Consider the following 25,561-nt stretch of genomic DNA (forward strand, 5'->3'; position numbering starts at 1 on the left):
TCCTGAATAGCTGCCTTATAAATACAGCACAACTTGGACTTAGCTCAGTGCTTACAGAGCTTCTCTGTCATTGGACTGAGGAAAGAGGAAGCCAATTAAAGAGGGTCACCCAAAGGATTAAAGCCCCAATACTGTGGTAATTTCTCAGCTGAGGAGAGAGAGAGCAGAGCTAAAAGTGAAATGAAGTCACTACTGCACAAAAATGAATAAGAATTAAAATTATAAAACAAAGTAGTCAGGAAAAAATGAGCCACCAACCCTGCTGCCAGAGGCAGAATTTCTAGAAGCCTGATATGAGGGGCAGTGCTTAGTTTTGGAACCCCCAGCAATAATACCGGACCTCCACCATACTCCATAGGTGAGAGGATTTGCCATTCATAAAGAGTGAGGGGAGAAGCTGTGCATCAGAATATAGAGCTGTCCTAAGAAAAATGAAACAGCAGCTTTATGACAGATATGAAATTTCCCCATTTGTGGCAGTTATATGTCAACTCTGATACTTTCAAAGTAAGATTGTCAACTAAAGCATGTAGTTGCTCATGGAAAAATACATGTCTCATTTAGCATACATAATTACTGCAGTGGTGCACTTAGATCAGGTAGTTCCATATGTATGACTTTGGATCAAATAAATAAAGGGTAGAATTAGCAGTAGTCCTAAAATGACCCTGTTTAATTTTCCACTTAGTAAGGCTGAATGTGAAGTAATTTTAACTAAAGTTGCAATTATACTTGCTTTTTGTGCAACCCACTCATCACCCATGGGAGATCTGCTTGTGTGTGCCTCTGACTTAGTAGCCCCAATTCACACCACATAAGTAAAAATACAGTTAAGGTCAGGCCCTGGAATGCTTTTGACATTGTTCCAAATCATAATCATAAACAGTAGAAAAAATTGCAGCCATCTGCATAAAGTTGCTCTTCTCATGGTAACTTTTGAGTGTGTTTTTATGATATTTATATTATACTGCAGTCCAATGCTACAAAATACCTCAGTATGGAACACCTTATTATATACAATGATATACAAAAAAGCTACACATCATTTAGGCTGCAAAAGCAAGCACTCAAAAGGTAGGAAAAGCCAGACTTATGGTTGCCTGTACAACTTTCATTCTGCCTATTTTAAAATCCATCCTCTGCCTTGAATGAGGCAAGGGTCCTGTGGAATAAATAGTATATGATCATGTAATTAAAGATTGTATCATAATGCAAACACATAAAGAAGCTGAATGTGAACCAGTTACATTTATCAGTCATTGGAGATAGTCAGAAAGACTTGGACAAAGAAACTGCTCTGGATAACTAGGCTCCTATATGGGAAAGGGCAACAGAACCAACTCTCATTCTCCTGGGCAGCCTCAATTGTCCTGTGTGTCTGGCAGACTCCCAAACCTGGTCCTCCCTCTCTCCTGACAGGGTCTTGGCCCAGTTAACGTATTGCTCCATTGTTTCTAGAATGCAAAGCCTCTTGGTGCCCGAGACTATTTTTCCTTGGTCCCAGAGAGCATGCAGTAGGGCCCAACCACAAGAATGCACCTGCCATGGCTGCTCCAGTTTTTGGGCTGTTCAGTCTCGGCATCAATATGTAGCCCTGGTGTTGCCCCTAACCCCCTTTCTGTCCACACACAAAAACCTCTAACCCAGGTTTGAGGGCGCTTTAAACCAGAGCTGGAAGGCATAGCTGATGGTATAGGCTTGAGCCTAGGTTTTGGTTCAGCCCAGGCTGGCAACCCACTGACTTTGCAGTGAGAATGCAGGCTAATCAAGCACCTGTGCTCTTAGTCCTCCAATCCTATCTCATAATTACCCACCTAAACTGTACTCTGTCTAAGTCTTCCCTTGGTTTGCATTGCATTTTAACCCCATGTTTGCCTTCTCCATTTCTGTTGCACTGTCAGACAGCATTTGGACAGAGATTTTATCCAAGAAATGCTTCTCCCCTGCTTCAGTTGGCCAGAAGCTAACACCAGCTGGCAAAGCTATGGTGTGATAGCAGCATGACCTATAATTTGAGGAATTGTACACAAAATAATATTTTTTTATGTGCACTGGGAAGGAAGGAAGCAGAGAGGCAGAGATGTCAGTTGGGTGCACTATGACTCACATTGTGATTTGCAAACTGAATTCCTTAATGATATTCTCAGTAAAAGTTCTTGCTGTTTGCTTTCTTCTTCTGAACTGTCTACATTAATGAGCAACACTGTTTGGAAGTTTAAATCAGGTATTGTTAGCATGTCACTGTCACAGACAGCAGCTCCATACTACCTGAAAGTGAGAGCACATTAAGAATGAATTCAGAGCCAATCAGTTTAATGCACCACTTAGAACCATGGGATAGCCCACCAGAAAACCATCTCCGCATACAGGCTAGTGCAGCAGCATTGTGGACCCAGTTACACACGTCTGGCACAGATAATACTTTGCAGTGGGAATGTGCTGCCCTTGTTGGTTAGCCCAGGCTGACTCCACAGTGAAGACATGCTCAATAATGAGTTGTAATCATTAGTCTGGTGGCTCTCTCTCCTCTGCAGGTAAGGGGGCTGAAAATTGTCTGCTAAGTAGGTGTGGCCTCCTCAACCCTCTTCGCTGTAGTTGAGCACACGAATCACATTTTGGCTACAGATCAAAATATGGAATTAATAGATTCTGACAGTCATGTTTTCATATTATTTTATCCCCTCCCTTTGACTTTGTATTCTTGATCCCTTTTTAATCAGGACCCCTCCTTATTTTTTCCTCTCAGAGTCCTCCCTTCCACCCTCCTACGTCCATAAATCTCCTTCCTTCCAAGTAAGAGTAGGAAACCAGCCTCTGCAGCCTCATAAATAGTTTCACACTGTTATTATTCAACAGAAATTCTAGGTTTAGAACTTTGTATTTTTGTTGAGTCTTCTATCCAAGTATCTCAAAGCGTCACCATGAATGAATTAAAGGTAACATCCTATACAGATGAGAAAAGTAGACACGGCAAAGAGTATGTTATCTCCCTAACTTCACTTCGGAAGTTTGTGTCACAGAGTGGATTAGAACCCCAATCTCTTGACTCTGATCTACTACAAACCAAGAAGTTGGTCAATGTGCACTAGGAACTTTTAGTGTACTGTAGATTAAACTGTTTGTCTAGACAAATCCTAAAAAACATGGTACATCCTGATTTTATTAGAATGAAATCACCCATGAACTTTAAATGGAACACTGAATTAAGCTTTGCAACAAAGCGGAATTTATTGATTCTATCAACTCTATGCAGAATGGAACTTGTGTTTTAAACAGAGGGCTACAGATAACTCAGTCAATTGTTACAAAGAATACACAAGTTACAGAAATAGTGCTGCATTTAATTAATCTAAAACAACACCATCACCTAGAGTAGTTTATTCTAATGAGGCCCTTTCTGTTTAGTTTCCCAAGCACTTCCAGAGGATCATAGGCAGCACTTTTTGGATTTCTGAAGTAGCTACAAAATTTTATAGAAATTATTGTAAAATATCACCTCCTTAATGGATAAAATTGTTGCCTAAATCTTCCTGTGAAACACTAAGGTACACTGAAATCAAGCATTGGGCATGGAATCTAAACTGTACCTCTTAGAATGCTCAGCCCCAGAGATGTGGGTGACAAAGTGGCTGTACCATATTTGTGCTTCTTGAAGTCTGGAGGCAACTGCAAAGGACTAGAGTTGTCCCCAGTCCAAGCTAGAGCAGCACAATAATCTATTTTGCTTTTCTCTTTTTCATGTGGTTAATTCTCCTCCGCCTTCATATAACCAAAATAACTTTTTGAGACCTCAGGTCCATAGAACAGAGGGACCTCGTCAGTACACTTAGGTTAAAAGATAAGTCCCTCTCATCAGGAATAATGGCTTCTTCCTCAAACCCATGGAAGCATTCTGCACCAAAAAATTCTGCAAAATTCTGCAAATTTTGTCAAAATAACACTACATATTTTCAATTATTTTGGTAATGTATTCAAAATACCTGTCAGCAAGTATGTCTGTAACAATACAGACACACACACAAATTCCCCCAGGAGTAGAGAGTTAAAGAAACCCCTATGACAACCCCGTTCCTGTTTCTCTACCCCCTTCCCCCCATCCCACAACCCAGCCAGGGGCCAGACACTCACAATCCCTCCCCCCTCAGAGCCCCCTTGTGGCCTCCCCCAGCCAATACACCTAAACCCACTCCTCCCCAGAGCCCAACCACGGGGGGGCTCCCGTTCCCAAGACACTCATCCTCCTCTTCCCCAGAGCGCAGGGATCCAGAGGGAGAAACAGCCTGATGCTGGCTCTCAGGCTTGCATGGAGTTTCCTGTGCACTGCCCTCTCCTTCCCTTGGGGCATTCTGGGAACTACAGCGGCCAGGAATCCTCTAGCTCCCTCCTGCTCCCCCTCCCCCCCAGCAGTGTCTTCTATGTACGAGCTGGGCTCTTCCGAGTCCAGTGGCCCCTAGTGCTAGCTAACAGCACTGCAGCCCATTTCTGTGGGGGAAAGGAAGTTTTCTGCATGTACGTTAATCTCTGCAAAATCCTGCATTGCGCAGTGGTGCAGAATTCCCCCAGGATTCCTCATCAGCATATTAAGACTAAAGTTAGAGAAAAGTAATTGGTTACAGTAGTCTATATCCTTCAAGATGATGCATCATCAATAGACACTGTAGATATTTTTTTCCTTCTTAAGGTCCTCTGGTAGAATATTGATCATTTCAATGGCAACAATAGACTGATCTACTTCAGATGCTCTGAGTTAAGTTATTTAGCAGGCCTAAACTATATCAGAATAATGGTCAATTTTCAGACTACTTTGAGAATGAAAATACTATATTGTTTATTATTTGGCACTCAGGGGCAAGTTTACCAAAGGCCCTGCCTGCAGCTGAACTGTTAAGTTCTGCCACATGGGTGGAGCAGGTCAATATTTGAGGAGTCAAGAGAGGATCCACACATCCTGTGGAGCACAGAGCTCTATAAAGGTTCCCTGCCTGCAGCTGCTGAAGATGATTAGAGGGGTTCACCAGCTATACACCAAAGGTAGGCAGGGGCAGCACACAACCCTAATAGAGGATACTTCAGCTCTCAGGTTGATGTTTTTATTAAACATTGATATTGTGGTTGCACCTAACACCATAAACTGATTTGTCCCCATTATGCTAGGTGCTGTACAAACATCAGTCCCTCCCCAAAGAGCTTACAGACTAAAATGTAAGACGGACATAGAGAGGACGAACAAGCAAGCTGGGGTGGTGGGTAACAAATCTCAGTCATTTAGCAGCAGTGATCACAATTTACCACACATCTAGACATCCGGTTGTAGTGGCCAGTGTGCATTAAGGCAGAGGTGGGTTCTGAGGAGGGTCTCTAAAGGAGGACAGGGTGGTGGCCTTACTGATTTTGATTGGGAACTTTTCCCATTTGTGAGGTGGGCAGGCCTGGGAGAAATGCAAATGCGCTTGTCAGCAACTTCAGCAATGGAGACTGGCATCTTTGTTAGAATGAAGGCAGGAATTAATCTTGTAATAAGACAGTAGGTAGGGTAGGGCAACATTGCAGAGGGCTTTGAAAGTAAGGACAAGAAGTTCGAGTTTAATGCAGTGGAAGAAGGGGACACCAGACAGGGACTTAAAGAGGAGGGAGATGTAGTCAGAGCAATGACCAACTAACAGTGGCCATATTTTGTGGGGGCTAGAAAGAGGCACAGTTGGCAGGCATAAAATCCAGAGCAGAGTCAGGGCAAGAGATGATCAGGACTGGGACAGGAGTCTTGGCTGTGCAGAGATAGGTTAGATCTTAGAAAAGCTGTGCGGAAAGAAGTGGTAAGATATAGACACAGAGAGGATGTGTGGTTCAAAGCAGAGGGCTGACTCAAAGATAAAGTTAAGACTATGTGTAGGCCCAGGGCTTAACTCACCCTCATACTAAACTATCCTTAGGTGAAACTCAGGGATTTCACCACTAAAATTAAGAGAAATGCTCAACTGCTGCTAAGACACACCCACATCAGGCATGCTCCAAACAAGAGTTATAACACCAAGGATTGTAAAATAGTGACACCCGGGTGCTGGGAAGTTTAGGGAGGAAACAGAGAGGCACAACAAATGGTAAAATAGAAAATATAAACTTTGACCAGCAAATGTATGCTGACCAGCTGCACAAAGGAGGTCGTAAATAAATTATAATGTGGGCATGAGAAATAAAATGTAAAAAAGATTTGAGCAGGGAGAAGGAAACATAGATGCCAATGCATAATTGGTTAAATTTTGTTACCTAGGAGTATCAAATAATGTGATGGGTTTAGTGAAATTAAAGGAGGTAGCCAGTTTTACCCATCTAATGTAAATGAAAAAGAGTGCTCTTTGGGAACCATCTCCAGACTGCAGTTCAACATCAACCTGCTGGAACTCTGATCCCTCTGCATGACCACAATATGCAGAGGCATTGCTGGAAACCTCAGATGAGTTGGTCCTGACTGACCATCAGGTGAAGTTCGTCTGTATATTGGGAGTGGTGAGCATAAGAGATTTGCTTGGCATATGTATTCTGTGTGTGTTGCTAATAAATAGATGTTTAGAGCACAGCCGTGTAAGGCTCTTTCATTACGAAAAGGTGCTGCAGACCCAAAGAGCCCCATGAGAATGGGTGAGTGTTTTACACCCTGAGCCCTCGGTAGGGAAAGGGTGGGGGTGCCTAAATTAACCAGGTCATGTCTTGAGCCTTCAGTAGGATATAGGTGGGGTGCTCTAGATTTTTTGTTGGTAACAATGAGCTCATGTAACAGGGTGGTTACTGGTGATATTCAGTTGATTCTCTACTGTGATAGAGAAAGAGGAGGACTCTGAAGAGACAATTTAAGAGCATGGTGTTGGAGATGTTACGTTTCAGTTGATGGCTGGACATCCACAAGACGGCAACAGGGATAGGCCACAATTTGAGTCTGGAGGGTGAGAGAACAGATGGGCAATTAAGGGATCAGATGTGTTAATGTAAAATTGATGTCCCCAAGGATGCGTATGGGAGACTGTCAGGAAAGGAAGAGAGCAAGCCAGGAGTCAAAAATCAGAGGAAAGTGAACATTGAAGGCATAGACAGCACCCTCACCATATTCTTTTTGGATAAGATTCAGGGTGGGGGTGTTAGGAGGACTTTATAAGAGAAAAGGACTGCTGCAACAGCACTGGACGGAAGAGCTAGAGGTGGTAAAGTAGGAGAGAGGTCATAGATGGCTGTAGCACCATGGAGCGGTTTTGCTACTGCCATGGAGTTTAAGGGAACAATTCCTCCCTCCACCTAAAACCCCTCAGGATCTTCTCTTGCAAACCTAGCTAGTTGGTTTTGGTGTAGGACAAGATTTCCTCCTTAAAAAGTGCAAAAGTTTAATGAAATTGCAGAAGTGTAAAAAGAATCAAGGATATCGTGAAGCTGCCTCAATATGCTCAATCCAAGGGGTTCAAATTCGGGCTGTCAATTGCAGTTAACTCAAGCAATTAATTTTTTTTAGTTAATCAGTTTTAATTGCAGTGTTAAACAAAAGAATACCAATTGAAATGTATTAAATATTTTTGGATGTTTTCTATATTTTCTAATATATTGATTTAAATTTCAGCACAGAATACAAAGTATACAGTGCTCACTTTATATTATTACAAATATATGCACTGTAAAAATGATAAAATTGTATTTTTCAGTTCCTCATACAAGTGCTGTAATGCACTTTATTATGAAAGTGCAAATTACAAATGTAGATTTTTCTTTTGTTACATAACTACACTCAAAAACAAAACAAACATCCATGCTGATGACAGGTTCTGCTCAATAACGATCCAAAACAGCGCAAACTAATGCATGTTCACTTTCATCATCTGAGTCAGATGCCACCAGCAGAAGGTTGATTTTTATTTCGTGGTTTGGGTTCTGTAGTTACCGCATTGGAGTGTTGCTCTTTTAACACTTCTGAAAGTATGCACCACACTTCATCCTTTTCAGATTCTTGAAGGTACTTCAGATTCTTAAACCTTGGGTCAAGTGCTGTAGCCATCTTTAGAAACCTCACATTGGTACCTTCTTTGCGTTTTGTCAGATCTGCAGTGAAAGTGTTCTTAAAATGAACAGCATGTGCTGGGTCATCATCCGAGACTGCTAGAACATGAAATACATGTTAGAATGCAGGTAAAACAGAGCAGGAGACATATTCTCCCCCAAGGAGTTCAGTCAAAATTTAATTAAAGTATTATTTTTTTTACCGAGTGTCATCAGCATGGAAGCATGTCCTCTGGAATGGTGCCAAAGCATGAAAGGGCATGCGAATATTTAGCACATCTGGAACGTAAATACCTTACAATGCCAGCTACAAAAGTGCCAAGTGAATGCCTGTTCTCACTTTCAGGTGACATTGTAAATAAGAAGTGGGCAGCATTATCTCCCACAAATGTAAACACACTTGTTTGTCTTAGCCATTGGCTGAACAAGAAGCAGGACTGAGTGGACTTGGAGGTGCTAAAGCTTGAATTTTTACTGTTGAATGCAGTTATTGTACATAATTCTACATTTGTAAGTTCAACTTTCATGATAAAGAAATTGCACTACAGTACTACAGTACTTGCATGAGGTGAATTGAAAAAAACAATTTTTTTACAGCAAATATTTGTAATAAAAATATAAAGTGAGCAATGTAGTGTTCTGTGTTGTAATTGAAATCAATATATTTTAATACAGAAAACATCCAAAAATATTTAAATAAATGGTATTCTATTATTAACAGTGCGATTAATCACATGATTAATTGCGATTGTCTTTAATTGCTTGATTGCCCTATTTCAAACATGTGGAGCTATCTCAAAATGCTCAGTCCAAGGAGTTCAAATAGATCAAGGGCGGATCTATTTTGGAGATTGTCATCACTTTAATATTAAATGGGAAGGTGCAGCATTGCATCAGCCTGTAGCAATGGAATGCAACAAGGGGAAAAATATGGAGACAAAATAAAGGTTTCCCAAAGGAGTTCTTTTACCCATAGAGGGCCATAGCCAGCCAGCAATCAAATGTTACACGTATGCTCATGCAGAGTGGGTTGAGTTGGTTAGGGGCACATCACTGGTCTCCCCACCTATTTGTTTCAGGATGGAAATTGTGTAGTGATGTTAAACATAAAATATGGGAAGGGGCAAGGAAGGAGCTTTTCCCATAAATTTTTGAAATTTCTAATACAGCATCCTGGATTTTAGAAGATTTAAATACATTTAATCAGTAGGACATTTTGGGGCACTACCTATGGAGTTGGAGAGAGTGCATCTCTCTCCTTTCCTCTCCTGGTAAAGGAAGGGAGACCACAGGGGGTGGTTGTAATCTCCTTGTGGCCCTTGGAGTGCAAAAGGGGCCAACAACTGGGAGATCTTTTTCTTCAGAGGAAAGGAGAACAAATGGAGATACCCAGTTGGGAATCTTTTTTTCTCTCAGTTAGGCGCTGTTGCAGAAATTGCTTGTAGTGATGGAATGCCCCAAGGTGGAAAAATGGGGACAAAAATGTTTCCATGTAGTAGTTCCCAATCCAGGAACCAGTTCCTCCAGCTGCTCTCACTTCAGATTCCCTGTACTTGACCCATGGTGAGCCCACAAGGTCTGGTCCTCATTTTTACATTCTATTACTACTGAGATGTCAATATTAATATATAGAATTGCATGGTAGTTGTAGCAGTGTTCGTCCCAGGAAATTAGGGAGATTAGGGGTTGAAGGAATATCTTTTATTCGTTCAATAAAAGGTGTTACTTCAGCCACCTTGTGTCTCTAATACTGATGTGTGGCTCTTTGAGAATTCAAAACAAAGTGAGGAATGAACTGAATTTTAGATCAGTGCTATTTTAGGTTGTTTTGGAGTGTATAATTCATACAAAAGAAATTTAACCACCAGCAATTAGAATAGTCTCCTTTTATTCTCATTAATTCATGTAAAGTTGCATTACATAACTTAGGTCCAAATGGGCTGTGGGGAAGATACTGAAACCTCGGAGTGTGGCAAGTTTTAGTCCCACCATTTAAAACCTACATTCTATCCAGCAATACTAAATAGACAATTTCAAATTAAACCAAGTGGTTAGCCACTTTATTATTTTGATAAGCTTCTGAAAGCTGGCTTCAAGATCAAGGATAATGAGGTTCAGAATTTCCATTTCAAGTATATAACACAAATACCACATGCATGCACAGACAATGGTAACAGAGAATACTAATGTTCTGTCAAGTGAATGTATTTTGACTAATCCAATCATCCTTACTAAAGACTTTGCACTCAATGGGAGCTTTCTCCATTATTCAGGTGTAATTATGATAGAATTTAAGACTATACCAAACCTTCCTTTCTTCCACCACATGCTAGTGAGCATGTTCATTAGTGAGATTTGAGGGAAGGGTTAATGTTCATCACACAACTCTTTAGTAAGAAAGTTTGTCTAAAGCGTAAACCTGATGAGCTAAAAGGAACTGGAACACACTGCTCAAATGGAAAGGCCCTGAGCAATCACCACCATGGAGAGAAGGAAAACTATGGAGAAATACACAGTGGGATCCCGCAGAGGGGTAAAGCTACTACAGAGGACACCCTTCAGCTCCACATAGGATCCCCATTCCAACTACACAAAAAAAACCCACCACCAGTGGGCAGCATAGACAAAGCAGGCAGGGCAGGAACTGCACTAAGCAGTATGTACTATGGAATGCTGCCCGCAGTGACATGGAGAGCAGATGCAAGTTCTCCAATTCCCACAGAACAGATAAAGGGAAAAAACAGCTACTGGTCTTGTAATACAAGAGAAAAAAGCTGAAGAGAAATCTAGCAAAGTCTTTCTGCAGGGCTGGTATCCACAAATGATCACCCCTATTCCGTGGACACACACACACCTCCCATATTTCCTGCACACCTGTGAGAAGACTGCATGATTTCATGGTTTGGCTGAGCCAAAGTTTTTGAATTACTTTGTTCTTTCTAGATGCCTTTGCTTATGAAAGTATACGGGCTTAAACGCTGAGCTGCATCATTTAAGAAAACTGCAGAGAGATTCTTAGTGCTATGTCAGAGAGTTCAGAATATTTAAGATAAACAAAATGGCCAAGCAGTATACAAGATGCCCCAAAATGTTTATAGATCTCCCCTGGGTACTACCATTTTCATATTTACAAGGGAGACACCCCGCTGACATGCACCAAGCCAAGATCAGACACCATGGGCAGCAGAAGCAGCACTTTTCAGGTAAGTTCTGTGGGTGAAATCCTGGCCCCACTGAAGCCACTGGGGCCTTGCCATTGACTTCAACCGAACCAAGATTTCACCCAGTTTCTTTGTTTGGTTTTATACAGATGCAAATATAGCACATCTCACCACACGAAATACACCATTTATCGAAAAAGAGCTGTTAATGTTTCTTGTTCCTTTTGCCTCAGCTTGTTGTTCTGGTAATTTTTCTTGTACATAGATTATACACAATATCTTCCAGCTTCATTATTTCAGCAAGCTTTGTTATGAAATTTCCATATTTTGACTCAACTTGGGTACACTGGATAAGCCATGTGTCTGATTTGTAACTCCCGTAATAGCTGATACCTATATCCCATTTATTACATTTCTCTCTTCAAATATTTTGTTTTACAATACTCACTCTGCCCACATGTTAAGAGTATTCACTGTTTCTTGAAATAGAAAAAGTGGACAATTTTTGCATTTCATACTACAAGAAGAATATGGCCATTTCACTTGTTTATACAGGCAAGGACCATTTAGGTAAAAGTACAAGACACTAAAATCTCACAATTATTACATGCAGTAAATGAATCAGAGAACAATACTTTAAAATAAAAATTGTAAAAAAAGTGATACTCCTTTATGGATTTGGCACTTTTACCATGTGTAACAGTGCAGCAGTCTGACTAGCGCAGTTATCTATAGTACCTCATACAATACTGAGCATTATGTGTAAACAGTTCACACCATTCAGTTTTACTTCTGGAAAAAAAGATACATCAATAAAAAAATGCCTAGCTTATAAAGCCTAGAGCTCATTTACAGTAGCTAATAGAAAAAGCAGAACCATGTCTACTATAAGCTTCAATTCAACATCAGATAACCAAAATTATAGGTTTATGCTGAACACAATTTTATGTTCAAACACAGAGATAAGCAGCATAATCCCAAAACCTAACAGGATTCCAGCATTCTGTAACAGGAAATATCCCCAACGGCTACATCCGTGATCACTAGCATCATTGTGCAGCATTTCAGGCACCTAAATAAAAAAATAATAATATTACCATCTTCAAAATAAATAGTATCCCTCATTCTGACTTGTTCGCTAAGGGCCAGATTCTGTCCCCCTCACTCATGTGGAGTAGTCCCTTACTCCTTGAGTAGTCCCACTGACTTCAGTGACATCACTTGTGGCATAAAGTCTAGTCCTCAGGTGTAAGGATATCAGAGTCTGCCTCCAAACAGCTCATCATACCTTGGAACGTGATGATGTTGCACAGGTCTAATCAGCACCATCTATTTTCAGGAATTATACCAAATGAAATGAATGCCTTCCAATTATATTATTGGTGCATAGATGACTTATTTACAAACTAAAAATAAGAATATAATCTGATTTTCATAAACAATATAGTTCTAGAAACTGGAAACAAGAACAAGTTTGTACATTATTTCTGCCTATTAGAATAATTTCCAGTCTTGTACTGTCCCAGTTTAATCTAGAGAAGTGCTGAAGATTTATTGCAAGTGTGCAGCATGTCTCAGGATCATGCCAACAGTGTACAACCAGGCCATTGTACCATTATCCAATACACCAGCCACAGCATCTTCATCACTAATAAAACTGATATTAAAAAGTAACTGAAACAGGCTGACATAGGGGGAATGTCTCACTGAAAACAAACATCTCTACCTCCCCTCACTGTTATTTTTTTTAAATGTCTCATGTTTTTGCCTCAATACTTACTGCCAGAGACCATTGTCCTTTAATGTTCCATTCCACCAATATCTCCCATACAGAATAAATCCAGAACCTGAACAATTTTACTCAATTAAGCAACACCATTGAGGTGCCTAGAGATTCTTTACAATGTGGTTATGTGGATTCCCAGAGAATTTTGCTTTAAGCAGAAAAAAAAATTCTAGTAATATTCCAGTTTGGCATAAAATTTCAATTATTTGAATAGGAACTTCCAACACATTATGCTATTCACAATAATTTAATGTCTATTTACTTGTGTGTGTTCCATAGTTATGTTGAAAAGGTTCCTTAAGAACAAATTAAATGGTGTCAGTCTTTAGGTTAAGAAACATGTAATACATGTGGTCAATGTTTTCTAAGAGGAAAGAAACCCACTTCCTATTTTATGACAAACTGATTTTGGTATTGATTCTGAATCTCAGTTATGTAAACAGCAAGTAGTTCTAGTTACATACTTACCATATCAACAAGAGCCACATACATGAACAAGCCAGCAGTAAGTGCAAATATCCACATTGAAACATTGTCAGCATAGTGACCAATAAGAATCCCAGTTGCCATTCCAAGATATGCTAGCATAGCTGATAGAGCATTATAAAGAACAGCTTGTTTGACTGTCATGCCAGCTTTTAGAAGTACAGCAAAATCTCCTATAGCAGAAAAAAAAAAAGTATCTTTTACCCACTCATGTAACTACTGTAACATGCGCAGTAACATTTATTTTCACCACCTAGAAAGAATATATGGAACTATTTTAGTGCCTGTTATTGGCTTTCTTCAAAGTTTTCGTCCAGAAAATAAGTTGTTCATTTATGGGGAAATAGGTCAGTCAATGAGTGAACACGTGAAAACTGCTGCATAGCCACGATCTATAGTATGAAAATTTAGTCCTGCACAAGATCACATTTTTAGTTTATTTTTAGTATTCTGGAAAATGCATACTGTCGGACTTACCTGATTTAATAATGTATATCATTTTAACCGAAGTATTCCACAGTATTCAACCTCAGTGAACACTGTATAAAGTATTTTTTCCACAAACTGGCTTTAATGGATTTTGAAAAAAAATGGCTATGTGATGTGTTCTCATCATGGTTCTACCCAGTTATCCAGTGACTTTTCTAAATACTTTATACTCTAGCCCAGTCATTGCTTAAGAATTTCTTTACTAATTTCTATAAAAGTGACCTTACGTATCTCAGTTTCACTAGAATGATTAACAGCAGTGCTAATTTGAAATGGGTAAGAGTAGGGAAATATCCCTGTGCCATTCCAAACTCACTGTAAAGAAAATTGCCATGTTTTGTAGTGTTTACCTATTACACACACATATATATATGTTTGCAAACCATTTCTCTCTGGGGGATGCAACTCCCCTGCTAATCTCTATGTAACTCCACCATTTTATACCACAACCTGTAAAATCCTATGTCAAGGCAAATTTCCAGACAAGACAGGCTTGATGAGATTCCTTTTTAAAATCATCCACAGAAACATTCTAAGCAATGGGCAGCCTCCGTTAGTTCAGTAAACAAAACAAGCTTCATTCTACTGAGATAAAAAAGACTAAGTGCTCAATCCAATTCCTAATGACTTCTCTGTGACAGATACCAGGCCCCAAACCTATAACCTCATAGTATCTAAATTCTTATGTGGAAGACACACACAGATTAATCCAATCTGACTAGAAAGACTCAAGATGTAGAGTTCCAAACAACATCCCCAAGTTAGACTTTGGATGGGAATCTTTTGCAAGATCTGAACTTGAGCTGAATAATAGTGGAAAAAGCAATCCACCAATGTTTGTTCAAACTTGAAAGTGAATTTTGATTTGATATTTGAGAGTACCCTAAGTACCCTTTCAGCAAATATTCAAGCACTTCCATATTATCCTCTGTGCACACACACAAAAATCAAGTTAAGCAGGTATTTGACAGAAACCAATTGCAAATTGCATATTCAGTTGCAAGATTCACAAGTTACACGTAAGTCACACAAATTAAGGAACAGAAATAATGCCACGTAATTAAACATAATACATGTTGAATATCTGCAAACTGAGTGATCTGATCAACAAAAACTTAACTTCTGAGATTTGCAAAGAATTCTAAATAGTAAATCTATTCATGAATTTTATAATCTGTTTAAAAAACAGCTGTAAACTGAGTGAACACTTCTGATCCTGGTTAGAATTATTTCCTCCTAAGACTTCAGAAAAATGTTTGCTATGCAATAAAACATTGATAAAATAAAGCATTATCCTTTAATGTCTCCCAAATTCCTAGCAAGCTATCCTTTACTAAAATATCGTGTTGTCTTACCTAACTCATGGGGTAATTCATGGCAAAATACAGCCACAGAAGTACTTAATCCACTAGATAAACCTTCAGTAAAGGCTGCGCCTGTGAAAAGACAAAAAAAAACCCCAAAATGTTACAGTTGAAAAAATCAAGCTTGGAAACATTGCTGTATGTGTTCATATCCGATTAGGGCAGAAATGGCCAAACAGCCGAACTCCAAAGAAAAGTGAAAGTGTTTGTGTGTCTGTGTGTCATAGATTTTAAAACCAGAAGGGACAATCATCATCTAGTCAAACCAGTATAACAAAATAATTTAACCTTGTAATTTCTGTTTCAAGCCCATCTCTTATAGCACTTTTTCTTAAAAAGCAAAAACCTACCATTGGTCTCAAATGCCAAAACAAAAAAAAGCAGAGGATTGGTGCTTCATCGACCAACTTCACCCGACGCTTTACTCAAGCTGCTGTAGATTAAAAATGTGATTTTTACTAGCCAGTTCTATATTTACTCCTGACAGCATTCTGCACCAACAAATTTAAAAATTCTACACACAGTATTTTAAAATTCTGTAAGTTTTATTTGTCAATCAATAAATGCAGAGGCTCCAGCATGGCAGTGAGAAGCACAGGCCACTGGTTGCATGAAGGTGGAAGACCACCCTGCAGCCTCCCCACCCCAGGGACACAGACTCAGTGGTGAGGCTGCACCCAACCCTGAAACAGCACAAGGCCTGAGCCTGCCCAGTAACACCCTGGGGCCCTGCCGCTCTGCACCGGGTATGGGGCAGGCAGACTCAACCAGGCAGGATCCAAGTGTGAAGGGAATTGGGGGGGAGGGGGGTGGGCTGCTCCAGGTGTTTGGTGAGAGGATTCTGCGTGGGACAATCTAGGTGCAGACAGCTCAGTGGGAGGGGGGGGGTGTCCCCTAGGTGTGGGGGGATCTGGATGCACAGAGGCTTGTTGGAGAGGGGGAGGGGAGAGGTTCCAGGTGCAGGGGCAATGGGACTCTACCGGGGCTTCCAGGTGAAAGTGGTTGGCGCTCAGGAGAAGGGTTTGGGTGTCGGAGTCTCAGCAGGAGGGTCCGAGTGCTGGAGGGGTGGGGGTCTGGGTGCAGCTAATTGGGAGTCAGTCGCATGGGAGTCTGGATGTTGGAGCTCAAGAGGTGCGGGGGGTAGGGCTTGAGTGCAAGGAGTTCAGTGGGGAGTGGTGTGAGTGCAGGGGTGGGGTTCCAGATGGACAGGTTGAGGTTCAATGGGGTGGGGTTTGGGTATGGAGAGCTGGGGGGTTCTAGATGTAGTGGGTGAGGCTTGGAAGGGGGTGTCTGGGTATGGGAGATACAGATGCACAGGGGTTGGGTGAATGGGGGAACAGCTCCCCATACAGTGACCCCTCCCCTCACAGCTGAGTGATGGGGGCAGGAAGCAGGAAAGGATGCTGAGCTTCCTGCAGCTGGGGGAGATTTCTCGGGGTAGGTCTGACACAGCCCCAGCCTGCAAGGGGAAGTCCCAGTCCCATCCTCTCCTGCCTCCAGCCCAGCCAGGACTAGCAGCTAATCCTGGCTCAAGGTAGAAGCCACTGGCTGGGGTGTCCCCAGCCCTGCAGTGATTTACCATTTTTCTGCAGGGAAGCAAAGAAATCTGCGGGGAACATGAACTCTGCACACGCATCATGGCGCAGAATTCCCCCAGGAGTATATATTGCTCAATTTCACAAAATTTTGTCCTGAATAAATCTAGCACTGAAATAGTGAGAGTTATTCTTGTGGTTGTGTCAACCCTGCTTGTATCAAGAAATACTTGAAATATCACAAGAAAGCTCTTTCCGGATCAAAGGCTCAAATAAACACCAAAGAATTTGAATTCTTAGACACGTCTTAGCTTAACATTTGTGGTTCATCTCCTGCTACTTGCAAGAAATAGTTTATACAGAGTGTATTTTATCAATTTTTGAAGGAGAAGCCCAGGATGTATTCAAAGCTCTATTTGCATAATGTCTTTTGTCAAGGCCTGTACCATGGTTTATTAAAGTCTTAAGTGGATGAAAGATAACACAAAGGCAATATTGACCCCTAACTGTTATATAAAATTTATGAACATACATATAAATGGAACTGAAAAGGCAGACACCAGGTCCTAAAATCTGATTAGGGATTTTCAAGGCTTCCGGTAAGGCTGTATAATTCTATTAACAACAAACAAAGACCTTTCCCAGACCTGAAGAGCAGCTCTGTGTAAGCTCGAAAGCTTGTCTGTCAACAACAGAAGTTGGTCCAATAAAAGACATTACCTCACCTATATTGTCTCTCTAAAAAAACAAGATGTTAAAATGGGAGAGGTTCATACGTGGAACCAATGGATATTAGTTTTTATTGCAGTGGTGACTGGTGCTGAAAATAAGTGTGTGTGGGTGGAGGGCTGGTGGTAGCAAACTGCCTGTGGCCCAGCTTCTGCCAGGGTGATTATGTTTTTCAAAGTGGAAAACTGGAAGAATGCAAAAAGAAAAGGAGTACTTGTGGCACCTTAGAGACTAACAAATTTATTTGAGCATAAGCTTTCGTGAGCGACAGCTCACTTCATCGGATGCATTCACTGCTCCCTGACTGCCCCCTCCCCTATCCACACCCCTGCCCCCAACAGGACCCACAGGACTCTGACACCTATCCAATCCCCCATTCCCCATCCCCTGACCATTCCCCCTATCCCCCCGAACCTCCACCCATCCAACTGCCCCCCTGCTCCCTGTCCCCCGATTGCCTCCGGGAGCCCCTGCCCTTATCCAACCCCCCTGCTCCCTTACCATGCCACTCAGAGCACCAGTACTGGCAGCCACGCTGCCCAACCAAAGCCAACCACACAGTCAAACTGCACAGTTTAGAGCAGTGGGGTAAGCCGGTGGCTCTCGCAGCCACGCTGCCCAGCAGGAGCTCACAGTCCCACCGCCCAGAGCTCTGGCGGCACGGCAAGCTGAGGTTGCGGGGAAGGGCGGATGGCAGGGGAGGGGCTGGGGGCTAGCCTCCCCAGGTGGGAGCTCAAAGGCTGGGCAGGAGGGGCCCGCGGGCCGGATGTTACCCGTGGACCGCAGTTTGCCCACCTCTGGTCTAGATGAATCAGTTAATGAGGCCTTACTAAATTGGCTGGTCTCATTTGTTACAGGTGATATTAGCCTTCCCTTGTATTTTACTGCAAGTCCACCAAATCCATCCTTTCCCAAATCTCTCTCACATATACTTAGGAAAATTGATTCTTCTTGGCTTTTATTACATGCAAATCCTCTTATTTTTCCTACCACGTTTTCACTACTGATAAGCTGGAAAATTTAGATTCGATGGTCCAATTTTTATTTTAGAAAAAGGTTATATCAGAAGCTCTCATCACATTATATTATGAATTGGATACAGAATCTATGTTTGTTCACATCATTATTCTGAAGTCCAAAGAAATACTTATATACTATCACTTATTGTATCCCTTCCTCATGCAGACAAGAAAAAGGAATTCAGCCCTGCAATGTGATTTATAGTAAAGCTACTGTCCTTGAACTGACTACAGTGCATTGTTGCAACTGACCCTACATTAAAAATGAATCCAACATCTGTAGAGCAATGAGCACATCTAGAAAACTGTTGTTAGTCTTTCATGATCTTGACTTGTTGGTGTTGACTGCTCATTTAAAAAAAAAAAAATTTCCCTCCCATCACCATCTTACTTTACATCCAGAATTCTCATTATCCATCTTGCTAGAGAAAGGTAGGGGACAGCCAACCTGATCTCACTTGTCTAATGCCCAAAATGCCGTGCTGCATATACGGCTTTTGTGAATAGCTCATTAAATCTTTCCAAAACAGCTACAGCATTCCAGTATCACAGAACTGAAGGAATAAAACATGCATGAGAGAAGGAATAGGTACACGAACAAACCATGCAGGAAGAGGAGATACTGTTATACCTTTAGACAAGCTATGGTTTAAAAAAAAAAAAAAAAAAAAAGTCACAGGATATACACTAAACATTCAGTCAAAAAGTTTAGGAACCCCTTCCTTAGGGGCTCTGGACATTTAAAGTATGAATCCTGATCTTGGTGAAGGTCAATGAAGCTTGAGGAAAAATATGAAAGACGATGACCTGATTAAAATGAAAACTGGAGACTACATAGACAGGCTATAGGAGTGAAGACATGGGATCACCTATTTTTATGAACACAGCATAGGGAGAATTAACATCAAGCCTGAAATCAGTGGATGCTGCTCGGTGCCCAGCACTTTTGAAACGTGAGGCCAACTACTTAAGTAACTAAATCATGAATTTAGGTGCCTATCTTTAGGCTCCTAGTTTTGAAAATCTTGGTCTGATCTTTTGGGTGTAAAATAATTAAAGCAATATTTATAACTTCCCATTGTCTGTTTCTTTAAGAAATGTCTTTTCTGTTATCTGGTCATTATCCTTATACCTTTCTCAGTTGCAACGAATAAGTTATGGTTTACTGTTTCGCACTAGCTATCCAGGTTTCCAATCTGTAACCTTGACTGATCAATTCAAAACCCACTAGCAGATCACTGGCTAATTTATTATGGCAAGACTCTTATCTGATATCCTCTCGCTAGAAGTTAAGTGGCAGCAGAGGAACAATTTTACCTTGCTGTTATAACATGAGAAGGCAAAAGTATTGTATAAACACTTACCGATTGCTAAGCCATCACTGAAGTTGTGTAGTCCATCACCCATAATCACCATCCAGGCTAGAGTAGCTATCCCAGCATCCTTCAGCTCTTCGCGTGAGTAGCGCTGACTGTGGCTGTGTGGATGATGATTCTGGGTATGATGGTGATGCAGAATATGATGGTAGTCATGATGATGGTGACTCAGATGATCTGACTGTCCAAGAGTGTCATGTAAATGAGAATGGCATTTGTTTCTACACCCCCTGGATACATATTCATTGTCTGTTTCCTCTTGATGGGAATGAGCTATCATGACTTCTTCTTCTTCTTGTACCACAGGTTGCTGAGAAATGAAGTGTGATGGATCTTGTGACTCTGTCCCTAAGTAACCTTCAGGCCCTTGTAAATAATAAAATAAATAAGACTACATAACTGTACATAAAAATAAATCACATACAATGTTACGTTACAATAAGAGAAAAGCAAATAAATTCAGAATTGAGACGGACACCTTCTTCCACTGTGACTAAGTATGGCAATATTTTGAATGACTTACCACAATAGTTTCCTTTTAAATATCATCTCAAATTTCCCTAAACTCACCATGAAATTCTACAGAAATGTTACAAAATTATATATATAAAAAAAGTCTTAACTCCTAACTCGTCTCTAAAGACTCATTTCCAAAAACCAAAATCTTCACAAGTTATACTGCGGTGATCTATCTTCTTTCAGCTGATAAAATATATTATTTTTATAGCAACAATAGATTATACCATATCACATATTAAATCATTTGCTAGTTTTTGAACTATTTTTCTTAGGCACAAATGTGTACAGTTTTTATTTTTTAAACTTGCACAGTTTGACTTGTAGCCCAATTGTTTTGAAAATTAAAAAAAGTCTGAAATCACATTGTATGTACTTTTAATGAATTTTAGGCTGAATTATAAGCCACCAAAATCAGAGAAGTTATAATATAAGGATCAATTCTGGCACTTTGTGATGATATAGATGTAACTGATCACTACATAAAAATCCGGAAGTCTGAACTTCCAAAAAATAGTCAGACATATGCACAGAAGGAAAGTATGCAATACAGAAGGACATAGCAAGTTGTATTAAACATTTAATGTCAAGATAGGTCAGTTAAGTTAAGAATTGGCTCTAACTGGCACTTCAGTTAACTTCTTTACCTGCAGTGAGTGACACTGAAAGAGGACAATTCTTGTGTCTTTGGGGGAAAAAAACAAAACAAAAAACGTAATTTGCAATATAATCCTGAAATAAAAATCCCATTGACCTCAGCACCAATGGGAACTGGTTTCTGCAAAATATGATATGCTCCATATAGCCACATAAAAACTACAAATGGGGATCAGTAAAACCAAATTCCACTGTGATACCTATGCAGACAATCAGATATAGAAGAGTTCTGTTTGAGGCTACAGGATCATGTATGGCATGCAACACTAAGCCAACATATGAGCTTTTATGTATTTTCAGGAGAGTCTGGGGTTCTGTCGAATCAAATAGAGAATATTAGTATTCTGGTAGTTCTAGTCAGTGTTAGATGCTTGAGGTGCTTAAAAAACAAGAGACAGAAAATTGGAGAAAAAAATACAGTTAAAAGAAGCCAGAGATAATTTATCATGCCAGAAACAACATCTCCTGTTAACTACAGATAAAAAGTGCTGTCTCCATATAATATGATTGCAGGAGATACACCCATGCGATTTGGGGTCCCTGCAAACTGAACAAAGTTCCTTTTTTAAACTGACTATTTTGGTACTGTTCTACTCGGTGGAGCAGTTCATACATTTTGATTCCAAGAAATGCTTCTGAGATGGTGTTTTGCTCAAGAGTCTGAAAAACGAGTTAAAGCAGTAAAAGTGAAAGTAACCCTTCTAACCCTGAACATAGAAACAGAAATAAACCCAAATCCCCATTTATTTTTTTCAATTGAGTATATGATTCAGCCTTGCAATAGGATCAAGAGGAGAGAGAGGAAGTCCACAGAGGAAGTAACAGAGGCATATAAGGGCACATCTTAAAACCTCTAATGGGGTAACTAGAGAATATGAAGTCCAGGGCTTAAAGGAGTGAGGCAAAGGGGCATAAGTCAACTTCATCTATGCTTTCAATCCACCAACTTCAGTGGGCTTTCACCAAGGAGGTGTATATTTGTTCACAGACAGAACACTGCTGTACTTGGACAAATTTTTGACATGAACTCCCCTCCAGCAAATAATCACACTAATATGCAAGACATTTTATAATTATATTTTCACCTCAGAATTGCTTTAATCTCACTCTTGCTGAGAATGAGGTATTTTGATCACACTGTAATTTAAAACCCAGAATGAGATTACTTAATGTTAATATATCACACACACACAAGCCCTGTTTACACCTACCTTACAATCCAAGTGCTTATCATAGTGGATATTTCAGTAGCCGAGCACACACAGTACTGAAATCAGCCTATAAAAATCAAAAAGCTCAATGTTTTATTGTAAACTTGTACCAGAAGATCTGGACGTTTGGTGGCACTCTTGTTCCATGAAATTTTTAAGGTGTTTTCATTAATGGTCTGATTTGGAGAAATGCTGAATACCTGCAGCTTCCCTCTCCCCAATTAACTTCATCTCGAATTGTGGGTGCTCAGCCCTTCTGAAAATCAAATCCTCGGGTATTTGAAATATGTAAGCTTGAGTGCTTACGTTTTGATACCAGATTTGACACAGGGACTCTTAAAAATCCTTCCTCCATAGAGTTACAGGTACTATTAGTCTAGAAATTGGTAGATGCATAAGCATCTTAAACTTCTGTAGACAGAAGGGCTTAAACAGAACAGTTTTGATTTCCAGTGCTCAATCCTGTATCACAAGAGTAGAAGCTTAAAAATTCAGAAAACACATGGACTACTTCGAACCCCTATCAACATTAAAAAAAGGTTAAAAATCAACTTACTTAGGGTCAATCCTCTGCATACCAACGTGTATCAAGATTTTGTTTCAGGAAAGATTTAATTAACCTAGCTACACAGTGATCCAGTCAACAGTAAGTGAAAGGATCAATGAGCCTTCAATAGCATAGAAAAGATTCTTTACCCTTTTGATTGATACAATTGTGCAGTAGTATTACTAAGACTTACGATAATCTGCATCTAATTTTTCTTCATTTGTTGAAAACTTCTTACTTTCTGCATCTTCATTTTTTTTCTGACTCCAAAAGAAAAATTGAAGTTATAAATATTTTACTTATTTTTCAGGATATACATGAGCAATACACAGTATATTTATAAAATTATGCAGCATGAAAATCAAGAGGACAGCATGGAGATATCCAAAGAATACATAATCAGGAAGATGACTAGAACGTCAGCAGAAGCAGAGTAAGAAGTAGAGTAAAAAGGCAAAGAATTAGCTAGGGTACAGAGGGAAAAAAAATGTCACAATGAGCAGGCATAAGGATTTATACAGAATTACACAGTAACTATAGTTCCACTTTATACTTGAAACACTTCTAAAGCCTCACAAAATGCCAATTTTTTCCCTATTGTAGTGTTTAACGCATACTCAAATTTTAAACAAATGTCTCTTTAAAACATGATGAAAACCAAGTATCTGCTCTGCCTGGGAACTATTTGCCCAGAGGTACCTTGCAAAGAGCAAAGAACTTTAGCTGTAGTTATGGAGACTGATCCTGCCAACCTCATGAGTATTGGGGGGAGGGATAGCTCAGTGGTTTGAGCACTGGCCTGCTAAATCAAGGGTTGTGAGTTCAATCCTTGAGGGGGCCATTTGGGATCTGGGGCAAAAATTGGGGATTGGTCCTGCTTTGAGCAGGGGGTTGGACTAGATGACCTCCTGAGGTCCCTTCCAACCCTGCTATTCTATGATTTCTTACCCATTTTTACACTATGCAGCTTGCTACAGTGGGCACCATTTTGTAAAATAACATTTACACCCACAGTAGTTAGAATAGGAATAACACCAATGATGTAAGTGTAAGGACTACCATAACAATCCCAATATAGTAATCACTGGGATTTTTGGAGGGAGGAGGAGGAGAATGATGTGGTTTTTGTTGTTTTAAGATGGTACTCACTGTAAATCAGGTCTTTCACTGTAACTTCAAGGTAAACAACTGAAAGATGCAGACTGAATTATCTGCTTGTGCAAGAAAACAGTTAACAGAATTCTTTTTAGGAATATAAATACATGTCTACTCTGAAGGAGGAAAGATGGTTAGGATCACCCAAAGTATAGTACTATACACTTATAAGCAAAAATTGAGTTGTGAGCACATTCCTCATTAGGTACCAAATCTAATCAACAAGCTGCTCTCTACAAAAGACTAATTTTAATATCCACAGACACGACTATTACATAGTGCAATGAGGCTTCAAAAATGTAATTTCCCTACCTTTTTCTTCTTGTCTTTAAACTGCTTAATTAAAGTGATCAAATGCTCAGCTAGAAACATGAAATACAGGCCTCCAAGGGCTGTCAGTCCTTTCCATGTGGAATCCAAATAAGCAGTTTCTTCTACACTTTGAAAGACAAGATGCTTGAACAGGGCATCTTTATTTTGTTCAAGTAAAAGTTTCTCGTGGTGATGGTGATGATTTCCATGAGACTAAGGGAAATTCAAAAAAAAAATAAAAATTCAAGTTCCACTAATTCAGGATAAATTTCAGTACAACAGAAGAAAAAACTGAAAGGTGCTCTGTGGCTCATTTTTATTGATTCCAGAGACAAATCTTATTACTTTCTTAAATGTGAGAAAGAACTATAAATGAAAACAACTCAAAATGGATTAAACGGCTGTGATGTTTGTGGGTAAAGGGAAATATTTAAAGAGTACATGCAGACCCAGCCATCACCCTCTACCAAGTGTGCATATGCACCTTTCATTAGAATGGTTTGCAACATTAGGATGCTCTTGCTAAATCCTCAGCTAGTAGTGGTGGCCCAGACCACCATTTTTACTGCCTCATCTATAGCTGACAAAAAAGCTAGGAACATTCCTTTCTAATACAGACCACACAATAGTGACCCAAGCCTTTGCCTGCTCTCAGAGGACCCCATCTCTGGGGCTCTCCCCCATTGGGAGGCTACTTGAACCAAAGTTGGGCAGCTTTCAGGGCAGGAGAGAAGGACTTCTGCTTAACTTTTTCATGAGTTTGTCTTATTCCAGAAAATTCTGCTGCCAATATATTTTTTGAGGTGGCAGCAACAGTAATTTTGTTTAATGTACACGTTGATTAAATTTATGTTTTGAAACAGTAAATGGCATTCACTTCCTATGACAATAAATAAATCGCTGGTTAAATAGAGCAGAAAGGATCAAAATAATCTGCTAGCTAAAAAAAGATCCCACAACTCAGGCAGATTAGTGTTAAGGTGAATCCAAGGGTGTATAATGAATAAACCATCTGACAGAAGCACCATTATGGAGACTGAATTTTAATATCGGGGAAAACAAAAATCTAGGTATTGCATTATAAGTGCTCTAAAAAGACGACTGTTTAGCACTAAAAATCAAACTATTCCCTCTCCCATTTTTTTGCCAGGTATGTTGGATCTAGGGCAGCAGTTAAACAAGTC

General features: G+C 40.1%; 1 protein-coding gene across 2 annotated transcripts in view; it reads right to left on the minus strand.

The window, feature by feature from the left end:
* Positions 1-8,065: 8,065 nt before the first annotated feature.
* The window catches only part of SLC39A6 (solute carrier family 39 member 6), a 30,612-nt gene continuing 13,116 nt past the window's right edge, over positions 8,066-25,561 (minus strand). For both annotated transcript variants that reach the window (XM_078851649.1, XM_073332492.2), the window contains exons 5-10: positions 24,378-24,590; positions 23,104-23,170; positions 19,968-20,345; positions 15,312-15,392; positions 13,450-13,640; positions 8,066-12,267 (exon numbers count right to left, since the gene is read on the minus strand). In XM_078851649.1, coding sequence (XP_078707775.1) covers positions 12,115-12,267; positions 13,450-13,640; positions 15,312-15,392; positions 19,968-20,345; positions 23,104-23,170; positions 24,378-24,590 — 1,083 coding nt within the window. In that variant the 3' untranslated portion in view covers positions 8,066-12,114. The remainder of the gene's footprint in view (positions 12,268-13,449; positions 13,641-15,311; positions 15,393-19,967; positions 20,346-23,103; positions 23,171-24,377; positions 24,591-25,561) is intronic.

This window comes from Lepidochelys kempii, chromosome 2, assembly GCF_965140285.1.
Source record: "Lepidochelys kempii isolate rLepKem1 chromosome 2, rLepKem1.hap1, whole genome shotgun sequence".
In the NCBI taxonomy this organism is placed as follows: domain Eukaryota; kingdom Metazoa; phylum Chordata; order Testudines; family Cheloniidae; genus Lepidochelys; species Lepidochelys kempii.